Source organism: Amblyomma mixtum, chromosome 3, assembly GCF_055824585.1.
Source record: "Amblyomma mixtum isolate Tamu chromosome 3, ASM5582458v1, whole genome shotgun sequence".
Taxonomy (NCBI): Eukaryota; Metazoa; Arthropoda; class Arachnida; order Ixodida; family Ixodidae; genus Amblyomma; species Amblyomma mixtum.
In genome coordinates this window covers 196,997,553-197,019,996 of record NC_143014.1, presented here as the reverse complement: position 1 = coordinate 197,019,996, position 22,444 = coordinate 196,997,553, and the positions used below count along the sequence as shown (strand labels likewise).

General features: G+C 49.4%; 2 protein-coding genes across 2 annotated transcripts in view; one reads left to right on the top strand and one right to left on the bottom strand.

The window, feature by feature from the left end:
- Positions 1-19,716, bottom strand: part of LOC149353210 (heme-binding protein 2-like) — a 31,608-nt gene extending 11,892 nt beyond the window's left edge. The window contains exon 1 of the mRNA XM_089577298.1: positions 19,671-19,716. The gene's annotated coding sequence lies outside the window, so the exon portion shown is untranslated. The remainder of the gene's footprint in view (positions 1-19,670) is intronic.
- Positions 10,144-13,131, top strand: LOC149353211 (uncharacterized). Its single transcript, XM_089575764.1, has 2 exons — positions 10,144-11,050; positions 11,570-13,131. The coding sequence occupies exons 1-2, from the start codon at positions 10,144-10,146 to the stop codon at positions 13,129-13,131; spliced, it is 2,469 nt and encodes an 822-aa protein (XP_089431890.1).
- Positions 19,717-22,444: the final 2,728 nt, after the last annotated feature.

The following is a 22,444-nucleotide window of genomic DNA, read 5'->3' as shown; positions in this document are numbered from 1 at the left end:
CTGAAAATGTATTCTACATCTCGCTATCCCTCTAATTCTGGAATAGGTTTCAGATAGTTTAACAGCCGTGTTATTTCATTGAGTGTCTCAGACGCTATTCTATGCAGATATGGCACTAATCAAATTTAGCGGTTTTTCCGTGCTATGCCTAGGCCACCCTACTGTAGGAATGCATGCGTGCTGTTGAATGTTTTGATGTGATGCATACTGTGCGATTTGAGCTCACGATAAAGAACTTTGGATGGTCGAAATTATCCAGAGCCCACCACTACCAACGCCAAACTTGTAACAACCAAGTAATGGCGTGTCGTGTACGACATGTCTGCTCAGAATCGTGGCCTGTTATCGCGCCTCGGTGCAAGCATTTGTTTTTAATTCAATTTACCTTACGCACGCGACGAGCCTCTTTCTCGAAGAGAAAAACGTGGACACTACAAGCACGTGCATGCCAGCACGTGCACGTGGGCAAGAGGTCGTGTGAATGTGCGCTTGTGAACTTTTTTCTAACCACTGGGGGCTAGTGCGGCCCTGAAGGAGGAAAACTTGTTTGAAATTTCTCCCTGCTTCGCTGTTGCATGTCTTTCGAGCTTGCACGCGGGACGGCAAGCTCAGTTGGTAGAGCGACTGCTCCGGTGAAGCGGGGGTCCCGGGTTCGAACCCCGGACCAGGACGAATTTTTCTTTAACTACGAAGTTTCTGAGAAAGCTGTATAGCTTTCTTTTGTAGCCGTATGGCTGCGCTTGGGTGGATGCCAATGAGTAATTAATCCCTTGTTACAAATTTACTCCACCTTGGGGGATTCCCCTAAACATTTGACCAACACTATTCCCACTTCGAGTTATTGATCAATTCGCTCTCGCCCTACCATAAGCTTGCCGTCCCGGTTTGCTCAGTTGGTAGAGCGACTGCTCCGGTGAAGCGGTGGTCCCGGGTTCGAACCCCGGACCAGGAAGAATTTTTCTTTAACTACGAAGTTTCTGAGAAAGCTGTATAGCTTTCCTTTGTAGCCGTATGGCTGCGCTCGGGTGGATGCCAATGAGTAATTACTCCCTTATTACAAATTTACTCCACCTTGGGGGATTCCCCTAAACATTTGACCGAAACAACTATCTTCGCTGCTCCTAGTCCAAGGAAAACATAGGAGTTAGTGTCGTTGAATAAGGTGGCATAATGCTTCGTTTTACAAACAGCCGTCCTTTTTTCCGCCAAGAGCATCGAACAAAAAACCTCAACGGCATCCTAGAAACAAGGTACCGAGAGAGGGCGGGGAAAAGTGGGTGGCTACCCAACCGTGACCGGGCAGTATTCCACAGAAGGCTGCAGTGCATGTTTTCAACGAACGCAGTTCGAGAAATGCATTTTATACATGTTGGGGCTGCAACCTCCTACAGCTCGCTCCGAGATACGCCCATAAATCCGCCTGGGCATAGCGTGCACGGTGAGTGGTTGGACGACGCATGTTTCACCTGACGACCCGGGAACCAAGCTGCTACACACTGCGCACTAGTGGACGCTCACGCACTGCTCCTATTTCCTCTTTCCCTTCTCTTTCACTGTGCCCCGCAACAGCTTTCAGCATACACTTGAACTTCAAGGTCTTCATGAAGGCAAGACACGACAGATGTGTGCGCACTTGAGAAGGTCCTGTTGAGAGCACAATTCGAGGTGACTTCTTTTCGAATAGTCCCCTAGCTCAGAGTCGGCACGCACCACAGGCCCATTTATCACTAGCTGTGCCGCGCGTTCCCTGCCGCTGAGATCTGGTGAAAAAAAAAAAAAAAGAAGAAAATGAAGGAACAACTTTGCACCTTTCGAGAGCGTATTTTTCGCAACTACATGTTTACTTCATTTCCAAGAGCACAACGTGGGATGTATAATTTACTACAGCGAAAAAGCGAGATCCGCTGAAACTGAACCCATCGTCATGGACGCTAAAGGCTGCAAAAGCGCGCCGCGGAACGTTTTCGGGCCTTCTCTGCCAACGGTCCGTGGCGGTCTCGTGTTGGCGCTTTGTGCCATATTGCTCTTTTCTAAACTTAATTTCAGTTTTAACTCCCCAAATGGAGTAACCAGCCATTTTTTCAACTTTCCGGTGCATTTTTTGTTCTCCTGAGCCTATGTTTCCTCCCCCCCCCCTCCCCCCCACACACCAAAACGTAAAGAGAAAGGGAAGAAAGCGGAAGTCGGGCTGGTTTTCACCGAACAGGTTGCGCGAGCTTTGCAAGAAAGTAAACCAAAGGCGAAAATCGGCAGTCTTAAGGAAAAAAAAAAATACTCTCCCGTCGGTTTGTCGATCCAAAGGGGTAATACTTCAGGCCGCTGCTTCAAGAGTGGGCTCATAACACCGCTTGAGTTCGACAAATATGACCAAATTCAGCACTAACAAGAGGCTTGCAATGCATTCTAAACTCATAAGGTTGTTCATACTCGTAGGAAGTCCCCGTCTTGCATGCTTTGCATGCAAGAAAGGGGGCATATTCATAGCTGAACAATTTCAGCCCAAAACCAACTGAGCCGTTCCACTACTGGAGCCATTGAGTCCTGAATTATGCCACAACACACTGCCCTATAGTGTACAGCAGTGTATTCACCTTTTAGTATAGAGGCGAGCTACTCATAGTGGCTTCGCCGGTTTTAGTATGATCTTAAGTCAACAGTCATGTCGGCAACTGCCCTGTTAATTGTCATTTATTGCACCACGCCACAAGCTTGTGCTTGCGAACTTGTGACCCTGTATTTAACACCGAGGCTGCCGTTATACGCCATAGAGGACCATCTTTCTTTCTTTTCCATCATTAAACAAACTACAATAAATAGAAGGCTGAATCTTTTTTTTTTTTCAGCGTTATCTACACAGAGGTGCAAAGGCACTGAACTAGAAAGTTCAACATCTAAGTTGTAGTTTTTTTTTTCTAGAAGACTTGTATTCCAAGAAAAACACGTAAGAGGGTTACTTAGCAAAACGCTGAGTTGGGCGAGTTAGTATGACCTCATGATACTAAAAACAGCGCAAACAGACGACGGCCAAGAAGAAAGGTGGACACAGGACGAACGTTTACTCACAACTAGTGCTTTATGCCCAAAGCCTGACGTTTATAAGGGAAGCAACGAAAGCACGGAACATGATCGTGGTAAACAACATGCTCCATGCTTTCGTTTCTTCCTTTATAAACGCTAGGCTTTGTGAATAAAGCCTTTGTGTGAGTCAGTGCTCGTACTGTGTCCACCATTCTTCTTGTCCGTCAACTGTCTGGTATCGTTATTGTTTCAGAGAAATATTGGTAGAAATGTGAATATTTTCTGCAAAGTAACAGTTCGAGTTGTTTTAAAAAAGGGCAAAATGGAAGAAAATTTGGCAAAGACAATTCAGGCTGATTACATGTGGGATTGCGAAAGCATTACTATATCCCTGAGTGCATTGTTTGCGCATAATGTTTGTACATGCAGAAAAGTTCTTTTCTACGAGTCTATGTGTATGAAACCACCCGGAAGACTGTACGACCAACAGTTGCGTCATAATTTTGGCACGAATGTAATTGTGTATACGTAAATGGCGCCACATGGAGTTCGGCCAGTTGGGAGTATATATAGACGAACGACATGTATAGGAACGATATGTATAGGACAGCCGCTTGATGACGTCACCGTTTTTTGTTGCCATCGCTGGGATTTTCTCTACCATATACTTTGAAAAAGGACACGCTGCCGGATTTTCTTGTAATGGGAATAGCAATACTTCGCATTAATAAAATAAAGCCTACCCGATAGAGCTTCGTGCAGTAGTTGCTGAGGAAAAGGGTCTTAAATACATGTATGCCATATAATACATGGGAAGAATGGGGCTATACCCTGTGCCCTTAAACTGAGCGCAGTCGACAGTGACGGGCACTTCAAACCCGGTAACCATCAACTGTACTTAGCGGTGTCGTCACTGCCGAGTTGTTTTCTGTTTGTGGAGACAAGTTAGCCCATAGAACAGTTCATAATCGAAGCCTTCGTGTGCTTTTATGCGTGTTGCCGCCACCACGTGACAGTATTGTGGACTGTGGCGGATAGATAGTTTATGTTAGTTTCACCAAAAAGCGAGCTACAAATTCGGGTTTGCCAGAGTCAAACAACGGCTTTCGGAGTGCGCGAATATGCTGGGCAGCTTGCACGTAGATCTCCCGGGGGAGATTCTATATCGTTGTCATTTTCAAGCTTGCAATATAAACCGTGTGCAAACCTGCTTTTGGTGACTTCGGCAGGAAAACCTGAAATAATACCTCCATTGCGGCCTTTAGTAATCGTGCAGCTAGCAACGGCTGCAATTTCCTGCCAACTTAACGCCACCACGCGAAGAGCGAGGCGAGCGGGATTGTACATACGTCACCACCAGCCACCAGCACCACCAGTACCACCAGCACCAGCAATTGCCACCAGCAATTGCCACCAGCAGCCACCAGCAATTGCCACCAGCAGGGGCGTACAGATTGACTGCTCAAGGGGGTGGAGGTGGTAGAAATGATATATAAAGGAAGAAGAAAGAGAAGGGTGGTGCATTATTTTTCGATGCCTTTCGTGTACAGACTGCCATGTCCCACATGTTGGTTCTCGCATTTTTGCCTCACTTATTACGTGTAAAAAGCACAGTAGCTGAGAGAGAGCACGCAGCCAAAGGCAGCCCATACCCAACAATTCTGTACAAAAGCATTTTCGAAAGTGAAAGAGTTTATGCACTTATTTTTTTTTTCATATATTGTAAGATTTCACTATAACAATCAATATACCCTCAGATTTCCCGTTGGAAGGCTTGTATTTTTTTTTGTTGCTATTAACGTTTTTGCTATCGTCAAAAGCGCTCCCCTATGGCTTTCTATGGCAGTCTTAACTGCCCGATGTGAGCTATGTAAAAACTTTAAAAGAAAGATTTTGCTACACATTGGAAGAATGGACTATTACCTTCCATATTTCCGCTACAGTATCTTACAATTTTCCAATATTCAAAATGTTTGTTCAAGTATGTTAAACATGAGGTTAATGAAGGCAGCTATTTTCAACTACATAACACCACGCAGAGCTCGAAGGGCACTCAAGCGTCATCATTAATTCGCTCTGTCAAAATTCGTCAACTGCAGTGGCCTTATTTTTCTTTATTTATTTATGTACCCTAAGAGCTCGGAAGAGTATTACGAGGGGGAGTCGAATAAGGAAAAACAAAACTGTTCACAAACAGGTAATTATAAAAATACAATAAAATATAGAAGTAGACGCCATGTATAGAAGAACAAAAAAGAGTAAAAAAAACTGTTCGATTGCTTAAAGGGCAAATGGAGAGGTTTTAGAATTTGACGAGTTTAAACGGGTCGAATACGTGAAACTTGCAAGTAAAGCATGCGGAGTATTTTTGAGCTAGGGTTTGAAATTGTGGCATAATCGCAGAATAAAGCCGCATTGGCATTCAGCTTCTCTGCAGTGCGCATCAATGGGCAGGCAGAGGCCGCTATGATGACGTCACATAGGGTGGCACTGCGTTTTCACCGAAGAAACGGTTGTTTCAAGGAAGTAAACCATCGCCGCCGAAGGTGTAGCCCCGAAGCATTGTTGGCAGTATTGGAAAACACACGGCAGCTCTTCGATGAAGGCAGCGGACGCCTGAAATTTTGGCAACAGTGACGTCATGACGAGTTTTTCTGCACTTCTTTGACGCATTGAGGAGAAGTCTGACTATAGTTGCGGTTTTAATGGGTGATTACGTCACTATTTTAAAAGCTAGCGCAAAACTACTTGGCATGTTTTACCTAGAAATTGCATAGATTCGATTTCTTGAAGACAAACCAATTCGCAGAAAACTATTTCACTTCCCCTTTAAGGTTAATGGTGGAATGCGATAGAATTATACTTCACATTAGTCGCAGCTTGTGTGTGTGCGCGCCAGTTTCTTTGCAAATGTTGGTTCATCAACCACCATATTCAGACTGTTAGCGGCGGTTGCAGGTAACCGCCATGCTGTGACGCTATTCTATGCATATATCACATTTTTTTTCTTGTTGCTGATTTCGATTTTCTACCCAGCTTGCTGTCTGGAAACTAAGTTGCTCGCAACCCGGGGGGGCAGGTTGTGATGGCATCACAAGGTCACGTGACTTCTCTCGACCGATCAGCGAATTTCATTAAACTGGACATTGGCGGGGTTTCGGTGTAACAACTCGAATGCTATCACATATCAAAAAGAAAAATATGGCACCAACAATCCGCTTCTGACCGTGGCTCCGTCTACGGTTTCCATGTGGTCGTTTACTACTGATACTGCGGCAAGTCTGTTCGCTCGATCCGCAGCATCCCTTTTGATGGTAGTAGGCTTTTTGAATGGCCGTGGCTCTGGCCTTTCTACGTCCATCGTGATATGCCGGGTGCATGTTTCTCGGGAGGGTTAAACAAACATTTTTTAAACATTTATTAAAAATTGGTTAAGCACAGAAAACTCCATGCATCAAGCATCCTTCACTAGCTGGTGTGGAAATTTTTCGGAGGAGTCCTCTATATAATTGTAATAGCGCGAGCAGGGCAACGCGTTTAGCTACATTAAGTTCGCAATTGCGTCAGCCTCACAAAAAATAGTGGTACGCTCTGCGCGCTCGATGTCTCGCTGGTGGTAAGTAATGAACTTCACTGTAGGCGCTGGCCTGCGAGGTCACTTTTAGCGACTGTCTCGCATGGACCGCGAGGAAGGGACAACCAGCCAGCACAGCAGCCGTAACGCCGATGCTTTATTCCGAACATATGGTCCCCTAATATGGAGCGAAGTTCAACTGTAGCACCAAGGCGGAATGTAATACACGGACTGACGGGAAGCGTTGTCCGCTCGTACGGCTGTACACTGTATAATATACAGTAACGTAATGCAGGAACGCGAATCGTCCTTCTTTACCTTTCCTGATTCGGCCTCGGACGCTTCTGTTACTAATCTCCCCCCACACCTTAACCTATGAGCAATGCGGTCTCGCTACACACGCAGACGCTACCGGCAGCAATTGACAGCACGCCGTCACGGTTTCGGCGGCGGAACACCTTTTTCATGCGGCTATGTTGTACGCTTACCCTCGCAGACTTTCCAAGACCGAAACCTTTCTTTCTAGATTAGCTGTCTAGCGCTGGTGGACGTGTTTGTTGCGTTCGCCTGTTCGGAAAGGGTGCACGGCGAACTAGAGCGAAGAGGGGCCGTACGTCCTTGTGTAGTTCGGGGCCGTGAAGCTCGCAAACGATCTCATACGACACTTTTAACCAGTTGCATCAATAGAGTCAGCTATACCTGGTGCAGTGTCCAACATATCACCCCCCCCCCCCCTTTCTCCCCCTTCTCTCGCAGTGCACGGCGCTATCACCGTTCCTTGCTGCTGTGTTGCGCTCGTTCTATGCCATACGACAGACAATTTAATCAATTGCAAGAAAAACCCACTTGGTGAATATATTTGCACGTTCATGTTAGCAGGGCCAGAAGAACAAAACCTCTGAAATTTGCTTTTTCAACAAAGCCTCAGCAACTAAAAGACAAACGCAACAGTGTTTTGAAGACATGGCTGACATATCTGTGGAGATTGACAGCGCGAAAAGATTTGTAAATGTTGTGTGAGCATTTAAAAAAAAAATTGGCAACGTTATGAGTAGGAAACGCTAAGAAGAGTTGAAATGGCCGCAGGCCAAGGACTGTTTTAAGATATACAGTACCACTACCACTGAATTGATATCTGCATGGATAACTAGAAAGAAACCAATAATCAACTGATGCAAATGCCTTTTGCAGCATGGCACTTTACTGGCACATGAACGAATTCACACACTCAGATCTGAGCTTGTATGGAGCAAATTTTTTCTCATCGTGAGGGCTGCACAGCTGCTGGCCATTTTTTAAGCTTCGATGCTTTTTGTTACCTTGCTCAACAGATAAGACTGCAAGGCATGAGAATCTTGACATTTCCATAGTAGACGCCAAGTAGTTTTTGATAGGTTGCAAATTTGAACCCCCGAGCTTCTCATGACGCACCAGCAAGGATATCCTGAGAAATATGTCAACGCCCCGTGTAAATGTTGTCCAAGATGAAAAAATCCAACTGAGGGATGATTGAGAAGTGCAATGCTGACCAATGTTTGGCCTCATCTAGTCAATGCATGCCGCTTCCAGGTGTCTCCGTAGCCAAGATATATTTCGGCTTGAAGTGCGCTTTCAGACAACTAGCCGGAGAAGGCTGTGAGTTTCGGAATGTAAACGCTGAACTCATTCACAATTAAGAAATGCACTGCGCGACCCCGCCCGGCTTCTAAGCTGCAGCTGCATCCTCCTGAACTCTGCACCCGGTGCGGACCGCACCCCCCGTGGTGCGGACCGCACCCCCAGTACACCCGTCGTGATGCCACTGCCTTTACCTCTCGCAGTTCTTGCAATCCACATCACAGCTTGCATTTCCTCTGCCTTTACGCATCTTCGTAGAAAGAACATATTCGGCAGCCAATCGCGATACGTGTATCCTGCTGCGTTCACACTGGCGACTTGCCATGGAGGAAAAAAAACTAGGAGAGAGTGTGCTCAGCCTCTACAAGCCATCCTCCTCTGACGCCGCTGCCGAGGGCCTTTTTGCGCACTGACTCTTGGGAAATAGGCCCTCCTCCACAGTTACCAGACTTCCAACCAGCGGTGCTTTTTAGTCAACGTCCGTGCTCCGATGTAGCGCAGCAGCGCAGCGCCTGTCTTGCAGCTTTGGCGGAATGCGAACAGAGGTTGTCTGAAGGCTCCGCGTCTCAACACTTCTGTTGATTACACTCTTGAGTTTTTGGGTTCACTGTAGAAAACTGCAGGTAAACTTTTCATCAAAGGGTGCGGCCGCGACCTCGTCACTGTTCAACTGCGGTTCATAAAGAGAATGGAGAGGAATTCCTTTCGTCGTTATACACACATACGGAGCGTTTATTTCAGCGCATGCTATAAGCGAAGAACTCGAGAGTAGGCGAAGAAAACGAGCCTCTAAAAAAGGGCGCAGTGGCTTCCAGAGCGCTCACGGCGGACGGACGTGTTCGAGCGCTCCGGCGCGCTGCGCCAGATTCTATTTCTCGGGCAGGCGGACTTCGGCCCGCCCATGGGCCCGCCGTTCTCCGCTATTCTCAAAGCACAAGTCGCGCCGAATAAGCTCGCGCACATACGCGGTTCCGTCGTGAAATGCAGCAGTGAAGTATTTCTCTCTCTCTCGCTGACGAGAGAGTGCCGGCGGCTTTACGTCTGCCCCTGCGCGGGGCCTCCCGGCCACAACGCACAATCACTTTCAAAAAGAAGTAAACTGCATGTATTACAAGCCGCGCGCACGTAGCGTCCTGTCTCGGACTAATCGCGCGCGCGGCACACTGCACTAGCGGCCGGGGTGGGGCGCCCGGCCGCGTATACCGTTCGAGGTAGCACCCACGTAGCGTTCGTGTCACGCGTGCACTACCTGGCGAAGAGCAAGCGGGAAGTCAATTCCGCCTGCTCGATGAACGCACAGAGGCTCACCATTGTGCTGTGTTGTGTCTTCCTTTTTTTTTTCTTCTTCTTGGGGAACGGGGAGTGCGTCTTCCAAGAACGGCGTCATTTACAAGTGCCTGCGTTTCTCGTCACCCGTGTGCCCTCCTTTACGTTTGTGTGTGTGTGTTTTTCCCTACGCCCGTGTGCGCGACGGGGGGCCAAAGGGGACCGGACAGTGCGGGGACGCTCCCTGTTTTGAGCGCTTGTGGCTGGCCCAGGATCGGGTTTCATCGGCGGCGCCTGCGAGGCGGGTTTGGGAGCGAAACTGCCTGGCCAGGAAAGAACGGCCGGGCCCCCTCGACAAGACAGTGGCCTCTTCGACAGCAAGAAAGAAAGACGTTTGTGCTGTGTGTTCCGTCCTACCACTCTGTGTATTTGTGCCTTAAAGTTAATAACAGTTTTCCTTGTTTGTTTGCCAAAGAATTCGTCTCCGTGTCTTCACTGTCATCAATATTCACCGTCGCAACATTCGAGTCATCTCACATTTCGCAACACATGGTGCCGAAACCCGGGAACTGCGATCTCCAGGACTCGGAGAATCTCGGAAAGCTGGAACCAGGCTGCGACGGTAACGGAAAAAGTGAGTGACGCCACGGTCCCTATTCGACGCAAGCATGCAGAGGACGAAAGAAAAGAGAACAGCGCGTCGCCAGCAAAACACCAAGCTCATCAACGAGGCCAAGGCAGCTCTGGCAACGACAGATACCGGAACGCTGTGCTCGCTCATTGAACGACTTGCGGCCAACAACGACGAACTGCTCAAGTTGAACGCCGAATTGGAGGCAGCCGTTGCGGATGAAGACTTCGCTTCCGAGTTTGAGACTGTCATGCGGTATGAGGATGCAGCCAGGGGCATGCTTGGACAGCTCAAAGCCAAAGAAGCCGAACTGCTGAGAGCTCCGCGCCTATTGACTACAGCGACGGCAGAGCCACAGCGGGTAAGCCAACATGGCGGCGGTGAAGCCACTCACCGCAGTGCAGTCAAGCTGCCCAACCTTCAGCTACAGACATTCAACGGTGAGCTTCGACAGTGGCGTGGCTTTTGGGAGCAGTTCAGAGAAGCCGTTGACGAGAATGGAAACCTCACCAAGGGCGAAAAGTTTCACTATTTGAGGAGCCTTCTGAGCGGAGCGGCGGCATCATCGATAGCCGGATTACAGGCGACAGGAGAATGCTACGACGATGCAGTGACCATTCTGTCCAAGCGCTTTGGCGACACCCGACAGATTATCCAGGAGCACCTCGCCCAGCTGAGATCCCTACCGTCCGTGCCATCATCGGACGACGTGCGAGACCTGCGGAAGCTCCTGGATCACGTTCAATGCCATGTGCGCGGACTGAATGGACTTAAGGTGAGCTCAACCACCTACTCTACCATGATGACAGACATTCTCCTGAATGCCCTACCTGCCAGCATCGTCGTTGACTATTATAAACGGCTGGCCAATACTCCGGACTTGTCACATTCGCCTAGCGACGCTCAGAATGGTGAGGCTACATCTGCCACGGGCCCTACAGACGGTGAGCTGGAGAAACTTCTGAAATTTTTGACAGTCGAAGTTGAAAGCAGAGAAAAGATCGGAATTGGCAGTACTAGAGAAAACAAGCGAAGCAGACAGGAAAGCGAAAGAAAACAGTCGTCTCTCCCTCCGACATCTGCTGTACTGCACGCAACTTCGCAAGTGAGGGAACAGTGCTTTTTCTGCGGCTCACTTACTCACAACGCAGCGGATTGCGACAGTGAAATAACTCGGGAAGAAAGATTGCGAAGACTGAAAAATGACAACCGCTGCTTCCGATGTACTTTGAGAGGACATCGTTCGAAAGATTGCCGCCGCCGACTGAAATGCGGAAAGTGTAGCGGTAGACATGTGCTATCAGTATGCGACCCAAACTGGAAACCCAAAAAACTAGAGGAGACTCCAAGATTGGATATTAGCAGCTTGCATGCAAGCAGCCGTAATTCCCTCAACAATGAAATTCTTCTTCAAACCTGCCGGATTTGGGCTATTGGAGAAGGTCGGCGCGGTTACATTCTAGGCATCGTGGATGGGGGCAGTAATCGCACTTTTATCCGTGAGGACATCTCTAAATTTCTAGGCCTCAAAGAAAGTGGAAAGACCGCTCTACAGCTGAGTACGTTCGGGACAGCCACATCAGCAACAGAAAAACGGCGTCTTGTCGAAGTGCGTCTTCGCAGCCAGTACGATGACAAGGAATACATTACAGAGGCCATTGAGGTTCCTTTCATCTGCAACGACATAGTTCAGGTGCCTGTCGAAAACGACTTTGTCAGAGCAATAGAAGAGACAGGACGGCCCATAGCGGACAAGCTTTTGTTGCCAGGCATGCCAGCGGTACCCGGAATTGGACTTCTCATTGGTGCTGAACACCTGTGGAAATTTATGACGGGCGAAATTCAACGTTCCCAGCAAAACGCTGACTTGGTTGCCCTGGGGTCCGTCTTCGGTTGGATGTTTCAGGGTCCGATATCAGTGCATACCTCAGTTGACAATTCAGCCAACCTTTGTGTCTTGAGGGTAAGCACAGTCCTTGAAAGCACTGAAAGACTTGTAAAAGGCTTCTGGGATCTGGAAAGCATTGGCATTATAGACCACTCCGGAGGGCCGAATGAGGAAGCGGAAGCGATTGTTCATCAGTTTGAAAGAAACATCAGTATGAGGAACGGCCGCTATGAAGTTGCTCTTCCTTGGAAAGAAAACAGTGGACATCTCTGTGACAACCGCTCCCAGGCACTAAAGCGACTGAATAGCCTAGGGAAAAGAATTCAGCGCACTCCGGAATTCGGCGCGGACTACGAAAGTACAATGCGGAGCTACATAGATATGGGCTACGCCGAGCGTGTAACACCTGACGAACGAGCCACTGATCTGGTTTATTACATGCCACACCACGCTGTTTTACGCAGCGACTCAAGAACGACAAAGCTACGCATATTCTTTGACGCCTCCTCACATGAGAAAGAGTCTTCCTCCCTGAACGAACATTTGGAGAAAGGGCCCTGTCTTCTTGCCGATCTGGTCAAGCTGCTGATCCGTTTTCGACTGCATCCTATCGCTTTGACAGCTGACATTGAAAGGGCATTTTTGCAAATCAGTGTCCGAGAAGAGGACAGAGACTCCCTCCGTTTTCTCTGGTTTAGGGGCTTGCCGACAAACGAGGAACCTGATCCTGAAGTAGAAGAGTGGCGAATGAGGCGTGTGCCGTTCGGCACCAAGGCTAGCCCTTTCCTGCTAAATGCAACTCTGCAATATCACCTTAAGAAAGTTGAGAAGCCGAAACAAAAGGTAGCTGCGCTTCTGGCGGAGTCATTCTACGTCGACGACCTGTTGGTTGGGGCAGACAATGAACAGGAGGCGGAGGAGATTTTCGCGCAGGCAAACGATATACTTGGAGCTTGCGGAATGAGTCTGCGAAAGTGGTCGTCGAACTCTAGGCGCTTGCAAGATCTATTTGCGTCACAAGAGGCACTGAATGACTCATCTGGAACAGTAAAAATTCTTGGGCTTCTTTGGAATCCTGTAAACGACACAATCACTGTGGCCACCAAGTCTCTCTCAAGCGTCTTGGACATTGAATAGGTTGGGGCAACCGAAAAGGAAATAAAAATAATAGGCCCCTGCCTGCACCGTCTACACACAACAGGCTTAACCCAATTGTAAAATAAAAGAGGCGGCCCGTAGGCAAGTTGTAATTTGACCACCCGTGGGTGGAAAAATAAAATAATAGGGAAAATGCTACATTAGCGACCCACAGCCGAGAGAGCGGGCCCGAGGAGGCTCCCCTGACCTCCCCTGGGAAGTAGCGGAAAGGAAAATGGGACGTGGGAAGGGAATGGGGACAGCGAGTTTTTTGCTCTGATCCTTCAATTATCTCGACTCCATTACTGGCCCGCCTGGCCAGGGCAGGGAGAGCATCGAGATTGCCCAATGGTGCGGCCCCACTCACGGGATGCCCGACCACCCACCATACGCAACGGGCTCCGACCGTCGGAGACAGGAAAACCTAACACGGGGTCAGTAGCTACCTGGGGCTCCTCATCGCACACTAGAAGGCCTTTCCCACCTGCCGGCTACTAGCCGTCGAAGGTTTTTCGCGGTTTTTCGGACACCGGAAGTATGTGTGATAGTCCCGAGCCAGTGGAGGTCCAGAACGTCAACGGCCTCGCGGCCTCAGAACTGGTCGCTCCGGGGGGTCCATCTGTGCTTCCTCCAACCATCCATGCACTTATTTCCTCTCCTAGCTTACTCTTCTCCTACTGAGGAGAGAGTGTTCAAGGCTGGGCGACCGGGCCACTAACCAAGAACGTGGCTTAGGATGAGATGACCCGGGCCTACTCCACCGGTACTCCACACATCTTCGGTTTTCGCCAGACTCTTACGAGGCAGTACTAAGCCCTCATCCCCCGGCATCCCGCAGGCGGTTAAGCCTGCGGCCGGCCGTAAGGCCGCTTCCCCGGGGCGGCGGTTCCTCAGAGCCTGGCCACTATGAACCCCCGCGCGGACCTGGTTTCTCCGTAACCAGAAACCGACGCGTCGGTAGCCAGACTTGCACGCCCCCGCGCGCAGAGGAAGGAAGGTAGCATGTATTTGAAAACCTTTTGGCGTTTTGACATGCCTTCCGGGCCGGATTTCGTGGGTCCAACCTGAGTATAAACCCAGGCCTGCCTCCGCTCAGGCATCGGACCTCACGTGCACGACTGGCCCTCACAGTCGTCTGGGAGTCGCTGCCACTCCCATTGGGGGTTTTCATCCCCAGAGGATGGGTCCCGGCCATCCCATCCCCACTGCTGGCATTGCACCGAAACAAAGCCTAGTAGCCGAAACTACACCGGCCCGTATTCGGTGGCGGGGGGGGGGGGGGGGGCCACGAGCAGGCTGCACAGTCAGAGAACAACTGCAAAAGACTTGTTCTACAAACAATCGCCAGAATATTTGATCCCCTTGGGCTGCTCGTACCATTTACCATACAAGCCAAAGCACTATTTCAGGAATTGTGGCAACGACATATTGGTTGGGATGACAAATTGCCCAGTGATATCGCAAGGAAGTGGGAAGGCTGGAAGTTGAAGCTGATAGACCTTTGTTCACTGACCGTGCCTCGATGTGTTGCTCCAGTAGTTCAGCCGCAGACTGTACAGTTGCACATCTTCTGCGACGCCAGTCAGCGAGCGTACGGGACCTGCGCCTACCTACGACTAGAGGACTGCAGCGGATGCGTTCACACGAAACTTCTCTTTGCGAAAGCGAGAGTTTCACCATTGAAAGCTATGACCCTTCCCCGACTTGAACTGATGGGTGCACTGCTAGGTGCTAGAATAGCAAAGTTTCTGGAAGGCTGCTTAATGATGCATGCCGGCCGGCTGAAAATGATTTTCTGGACAGACTCCAGCATAACCCTTCACTGGTTGAAAGGAAACCCTTTGCAGTGGAACCAGTTTGTGAGAAACAGAGTGACCGAGGTTCAAACCTGCACGGAAAAAGACCAATGGAGGCATTGCCCCGGTTCACAGAACCCCGCAGATCGTGTGACACGCGGAGTCACTCTACAGAGTCTTCAAGGAGGCCGATTATGGTGGTTTGGACCGTCATGGCTTTCAGAGACGGAGGATTCCTGGCCAGCTCTAAATGAGATTTACGTCCCAACGGCTCAGGAAAGTTCGGAGAAAAGGAAAGAAGTAAAGGTGTTGCAAGTAAGGGCATTCATGCCGATCTTGGACTTGGCTCACCACAGTAGTTTTTTCCGAGTTTTACGGATAACTGCCTGGGTTTTCAGATTCATAAGTGCTTGCCGGAGTCCGTCAGGCAAAGTTGCTTCTTGTCTGGCCGCGGAAGAGATAGAAAGGGCCGAAGCCTACTGGTTGAAAGCCGTTCAGGAAGAGGCATACACAGATGACATATCCCGTCTTGGCCAAGGACTCCCAGTGAAGTCTCAATCAAGCTTACAGAAGCTACAGCCCATTTTGGACACAGAGGAATTGCTACGAGTGGGAGGTCGGCTGCAATTCTCTGATGAAAATGAAAAGGTGAAGCATCCAATGCTCCTCCCTCCCAGCCATCCGTTCACGGAGCTCGTTATTCGAGACGCTCATTTACGAACTTTACACGGTGGCGCTAGTGACACCCTCACAGAAGTGAGAGAAAGGTTTTGGATCCCACGAGGATTTCAACAAGTAAAAAGGGTTGTAAATAAATGCAACATCTGCCTAAAAGGTCGCGCAAAGCCTGGAGAAGCTCCGACAGCGCCTTTGCCACCAGAAAGAGTTTGCCGTTCTGAACCGTTTCAGGTGGTTGGCATTGACATCGCCGGGCCTCTCTTCACTAAGGACAAGGATACGGTCTCCAAATCTTACATTGCTCTCTTCACTTGCGCAGTTACTAGAACAGTTCATATCGAGCTTGTCTCCAACCTATCGTCTGAAATGTTCTTGTTGGCTTTCCGACGATTTACCGCCCGACGAGGACTGCCATCAGTGATATACACTGACAACGCTAAAACCTTTCAGAGCGCCTCTAAAGAAATTGCAGTGTTGAGAGACCCCTTGTTTGACGGAACTTTCCACGACCACTGTGCAAAGACACGCATCAAATGGAAATTCATTGTGGAAAGAGCAGCATGGTGGGGTGGATTCTGGGAAAGAATGGTGAGGACTGTGAAGGTGTGTCTCCGTAAAATCCTACGCCAGGCAAGACTCACCTTCGAACAGCTTACCACAGTACTGCAGGAGGTGGAAAGCATCGTTAACTCCCGCCCCCTAACCTACATTTCTGCATCGCCAGAAGATCCTCAAATTCTAACTCCGGCGCATTTTCTAACAGGAAAGAGATTGACGTCGCTGCCGTCTCCGTGTAGTGACGTCAGTTCGTCAACGCAAGCTGTGACACGAAGATGGATGCACCATAGGCGACTGCTGGAGCAATTTTGGAGGCGATGGCGGAAGGAATATCTTTTGACGCTACGGTCGGCGCACACTTGATACAAACAGCAGGCTCGAAAGACCTCAGTGGAAGACTTAGTTCTCATCCACGAGGAAAAGGCGCCGCGACAAATGTGGAAGATGGGGAGGATCGTTGAGGTGATCCACGGAAGAGATAACCATGTCCGAGCGTGTGTTGTGAAGCAGCTCAACGGATCCACATTGCGACGGCCGGTACTTCTCTATCCCTCGAGCTGTGTGCGTAGCGCTGCCACTGCTGGGGCCGGGAGGTTGTTGTGTCTTCCTTTTTTTTCTTCTTCTTCTTGGGGAACGGGGAGTGCGTCTTCCAAGAACGGCGTCATTTACAAGTGCCTGCGTTTCTCGTCACCCGTGTGCCCTCCTTTACGTTTGTGTGTGTGTGTTTTTCCCTACGCCCGTGTGCGCGACGGGGGGCCAAAAGGGACCGGACAGTGCGGGGACGCTCCCTGTTTTGAGCGCTTGTGGCTGGCCCAGGATCGGGTTTCATCGGCGGCGCCTGCGAGGCGGGTTTGGGAGCGAAACTGCCTGGCCAGGAAAGAACGGCCGGGCCCCCTCGACAAGACAGTGGCCTCTTCGACAGCAAGAAAGACGTTTGTGCTGTGTGTTCCGTCCTACCACTCTGTGTATTTGTGCCTTAAAGTTAATAACAGTTTTCCTTGTTTGTTTGCCAAAGAATTCGTCTCCGTGTCTTCACTGTCATCAATATTCACCGTCGCAACATTCGAGTCATCTCACATTTCGCAACATGCTGTCACGGATGCGCGCACTGCCGCACGGCCACAGGAGCGCTTTGAGACTGTCCGGGGTGATTCCCAGCACCCTGTAGGCCGCGAGCATCTCGCGACGCGGCACTGCAGAAGCGGCACAGCGCTCCAATGTCTCCACTGCGCCGCAGTCAGCGCACGCGTCGCTCGGGGATGGTGGCCGCGGCGGCGAGCGAGCAGTTTGTGCTCACCACGGAGCCGTCAGTGAACACAAGCAGAAGGTCGCGCAGTTGCTCGTAGAACGAGAGAGCGAAACCGAAACCGAAATCCGGCTAAGAGCTACCGCTGCCTTGTCACGTGAGGGCCTTTTTCCCATGATGCTTTCCACTGTATTTTTTATGACTAGGTTTCAAGATTGTGACGTCATGCTCGCTCCTAGTTTTTTCTTCCTCCATGCGACTTGCGAGGCCCTTAATGGCGCCCAGTTCCGAGCGCGCCTGTGGCGCCACCTGGTCCCAAAGTGAAGAACGGCGCGTTGTAAACGGTCTATAGCATACGTCTCTTAGTCAGGCTGGAGGCTAACCCGCGACAGGTATTCGAACCGAGTGTCCGAGTGTTTCACTCGGACCTTGGTGGATTCAGCGTCTATGGAATCAGCGTTCGGAGGCGGGTCATGCGTTTCATTTCTCAGTGCGCAGCCTGCGTTGAGGTCGGACGCTCACGATGACACACTAATGCTTTCGCCTTCAAAGCACTTAAACAGTCTTGAGGGCCCTATGAATTTTTTCTTCTTTTCTCTCTTTTTCACCCTCTTCCTTCACCCTCATCTGGAGTAGCATACCAGTTTAACTACAAGGCACACCTCTCCTGTAATCATTAAAATGCCTCTCTCTCTTCCACGGTAAGCTAAATCTAAACAGAGGTCACTACACTGAACATGTCTTTCGACCCCAAACACGAACCATCATTCTAGGAAGCTTGAAGAATTTGCTTGCAGGACTGATTGTTTCAAGAATTCGTTCTTCCCACGAACCCTTCGAGAATGGAATAGCCTGAGCCGATATGCTATGGCTTGTCCGACACTCGAGTCTTTTTTAGATATGCCTTGAACCAGTATTTTGCTACAAACTTGGTAATTTCTTATCTTTGCATTTTTCTTTCTTTCAGTTTTTGATCTTGCATTGTCCCCCATTCGTTACCTTGCCGGGGAAATCTCACAGATATCTTATTTTCCTTCTGCGCGTGCACGTCCGCGTTTATATTGCCTCTTGAAATGCCGCTGCACATGATGACACTGACGATTTTTCGTTACACGCCCCCCTTTTGTGCCTATGTTTATCACTGGAATGTAATAATCTTCAATGTGCGCATTGGGCGTATCACTCGTGTACAAGGTCTGGGTCTGTTCGATTGTTTGAGGTGCGCAGCACACTTTGTTCTTTTTTTTGTTTATCATTGTTGCCTAGTGCAATTCTTTGTCGAAGAGGAAAACCAACCAAAAAGGACAAGGACGAGAAGAGAGACGTACACCACGACGACTGGTCCTTTTTGTCCTTTCTGACTGGTTCTCCTCTTCGTCATGTACCAACTGGCTCAGATTTCCGCTCTTCTGTAATGCTTTGTCTTCGAGTATATTGTTTTTTGGCGTTATGTTATCAATTTTTTTCTATATTAATGCCTTGTTAGTTTGCTCGTTTCAAGGTTCATTTTATGTAACACCAACTCCTGCCAAGAGACTTTGTACAAAGGCTGGTAGCATGAAATAAATAAATATTTCTTCCCATAGGGCATAGGAACGTTGTACAGAACACCTTTCTGCAAGCAGTAAACCTGGTGGCATGCGAGACAGTGAATCCTCTTTTATCTTCTTGGGAAGTAGGCTTTTATAGCCTTTTTAACTGCCGAGCACACACTACCGACCTCGTTGCCCAACGGAGAACACGGATTGCACGTTGTGTCTCGCTGCTATCTTTTTGAGCTGATGTGAGACGCCGTGCAGGTACGCGATGCACGCGATCTTCTTTCGTGGCTCCTCCGGATGTCCCACCGGCCTGAGCCGAAGGTTTTTGTCTCTCGCTACAGTTTCAACCATGGCAACCATGCGGGATACATTTACAGAAACCCCGCTTCTCGAAGTCTGACCACTTGGCCAATAATTTTCTTCCTCAAGCTGGTGGCGGCACGACTTTTTCAAAGCTGTCGAAAAGCACGACATTGCTATCCCGTCCTTCACCAGTCTTGAATTCTCTGGCTTGAAACATAGAAGGGGCTTTCCGGCCTTTGGTGCACACATCCTGTTGCTCCGTCAGCCTCGAGAACCAAAAACCGGATGCGGTCATCTTTTGGCTATTATAAAGTGGATTTTAGTCCCTGATATACTGCTTTGAAGATCTTCAAAATGTCAAGCGTCGTCCTGATACTTCTGGACACTCTGATCAAGACAAGGTAGCCGTCGACGTACCTGAACACCGCGGCTGTGATGTCCCTCAAATCGGCATCCAGTGCCCTGTCCACCTTCGAATGAAATATGTCCCCGAGAGCAGGAGCGGCCTGAGAGCCGATGCGATCGTAAAAGGTAGACCTTGTTTACCCAGATGGCGAAAGCAGCAGCGAGATAGGAAGAAAGAAGCTCGAGGAAACTGTCTACAGTGACGCCACAAGCATTCCTAAAGGTACGGTCATCGTTATGCTCAATGATACATTCTTGGACGCACTTCCTTATGTTCGCACGCGGAAGGGAGTGAAAGAATCCTCGACTTCTACGATGAGCACGCCCCATTTTCCAGGACTGCGCCTTGATAATACTGCGCCACTGACGCTCAACTTGGAACAGGAAACTGGTATTTGATCTTCTCAAATTTCAGTTTTTTTTTTAACAGAAAGCTGGAAACTTCGTGCTTCCATGTGCACCGTTCGGAAGCCACAGCTCGGAGGATAAAATTTGGATTTTGCGTTTTAGCTGCAAAAAATAGATCGAGCTAGGTGAAATCGTTTTCCGTACCTCCGCGCACAAATATATTTTTTTCTTTTGACCGGGCAACAGCTTTCCACTTGGATGTCACTGGCTTAACCCCCACTTCTTGGCAGCTTTTTTGCGCAGCCGCAGTGGCGCTTTTCCTGGTAAAGCTCCGGAGCTATAATGAAAAAACCCTTCTTTATCGGAAGCCAAAATCCTCAACTTTGTATAACGAGCCCCTCATTTCCCTTCCCTTGCCTGCTTATATATATATATATCCGGAGGTCGTGGGTTCGGATCCCACCGGCGGCATGTGGTTGTTTTTTCTTCTGCTTTTCTAATCAATTAGCTTTAAGCGATAACATATTCAGTAATATTCTAAATTGATCAACACCACAAAATAAATAAATTAATTAAAAAAATCCCCTGTGCCCCTTGGTTTCTGTGGCTGTTGGCTTCTGTCATATATATATATATATATATATATATATATATATATATATATATATATATATATATATATATGGGAAAGAAGCCAACAGCCACAGAAACCAATATATATATATATATATATATATATATATATATATATATATATATATATATATATATATATATATATATATATATATATATATATATATATATTACAAGACAGGCCTTCGGCTCCTGAGCCCTCGGCGTCTGGCTTAAGGAAGAAGACGACGAAGACAACCGTGCCGATGCTCGTGCGTGTGCTGGTCTGATCGCTGCCTCTGGACTGAACCGAGGCTGTACCGCTAGCCATTCGCGACGCAGCGCCTTCGAAGACGTCCTACACTACACTTGGTGGAGGTGCTGAGTAGAGGGCCGCAGAGATCAATGCCAACACGCTCGAAGGGCTGCGCTGGGCAAGGCAGCGGTTGCAAAGGAGCGGCGGGTCGACGAGGTGGGTTTTTTCGGCGCTGGCATGCGGTGCAGGACTGAACGAACCTGCGCACATAACGGTACATCCCGCGCCAGTAGTACCGATGTCGTAGACGGGTGAAGGTCTTCAAGAAGCCGACATGGGCACACTGGGGATCATCGTGGTAGGAAGAGCAAATGAAGGAGCGCAGATGGGTCGGAACGACAAGCAGCCACTTGCGACCATCCGGAAGGTAGTTCCGGCGGTAAAGAAGCTCGTATCTGGTGGCGAAATGGTGGGACTGACGACGCAGAGCATAGGAAGGAGGTCGAGACGATTGGCCAGATAATAAATCCAAGAGGCAGGTGATCCACGGGTCTCTGCGTTGCTCCGAAGCCATATCAGCGGACTCAAGCGTCAAAGAATGCAGGGCGGATATAGAAGGCACTGCGTCAGACGGCAGAGGGGAACGTGAGAGGGCATCAGCATCGGCATGTTTACGGCCGGAACGGTAGACCACGCGGATGCTGTACTCTTGAAGTCGCAGAGCCCAGCGCGCCAGTCGACCAGAGGGATCTTTCAAAGAGGACAACCAGCAGAGGGCGTGGTGATCGGTGACAATGTCAAAAGGGCGCCCGTACAAGTAAGGGCGGAATTTGACGATCACCCACAGGATGGCTAAACACTCCTCCTCGGTGACAGAGTAGTTGGATTCAGTTTTTGTTAGTGTCCGGCTGGCGTAAGCGACAACTTATTCGTCAAAGCCAGGCTTGCGCTGCGCGAGGACTGCGGCGAGGCCGACGCCGCTGGCATCGGTGTGGAGTTCCGTCGGAGAATGAGGGTCGAAATGACGCAGAATTGGCGGAGTGGTCAGGAGGCGACGGAGTGTCGTAAAGGCTTCATCACAGCCTGACGACCAGGCTGAAAGGTTGTGGCCGGAAAGGATCTTGGTCACAGGGTCGATGATAGTGGCGAAGTTGCGGACAAAGCGGCAGAAGTAGGAGCATAGGCCGACGAAGCTGCGGAGGTCTTCTACAGAAGTGGGTTTCGGAAATTCTGCTACAGCTCGCATCTTTGCCGAGTCCGGGAGAACGCCATCCTTGGACACATGTCCGAGAATGGTGAGCTGCCGAGCTCCGAAGCGGCACTTTTTTAAATTGAGTTTGAGGCCAGCGTCGGCCAGGCAGCGAAGAACAGTCTCAAGGCGCTGGAGGTGAGACGAAAAATCCGGTGAAAAGATCACAATGTCATCTAGGTAACAAGGCCATATGTGCCATTTAATCCGCGGAGTAGGTTGTCCATCGTGCGCTCGAATGTGGCAGGGGCATTGCAGAGGCATAAGGGCATGACATTAAATTCATAGAGCCCGTCGGGTGCGACGAATGCAGTTTTT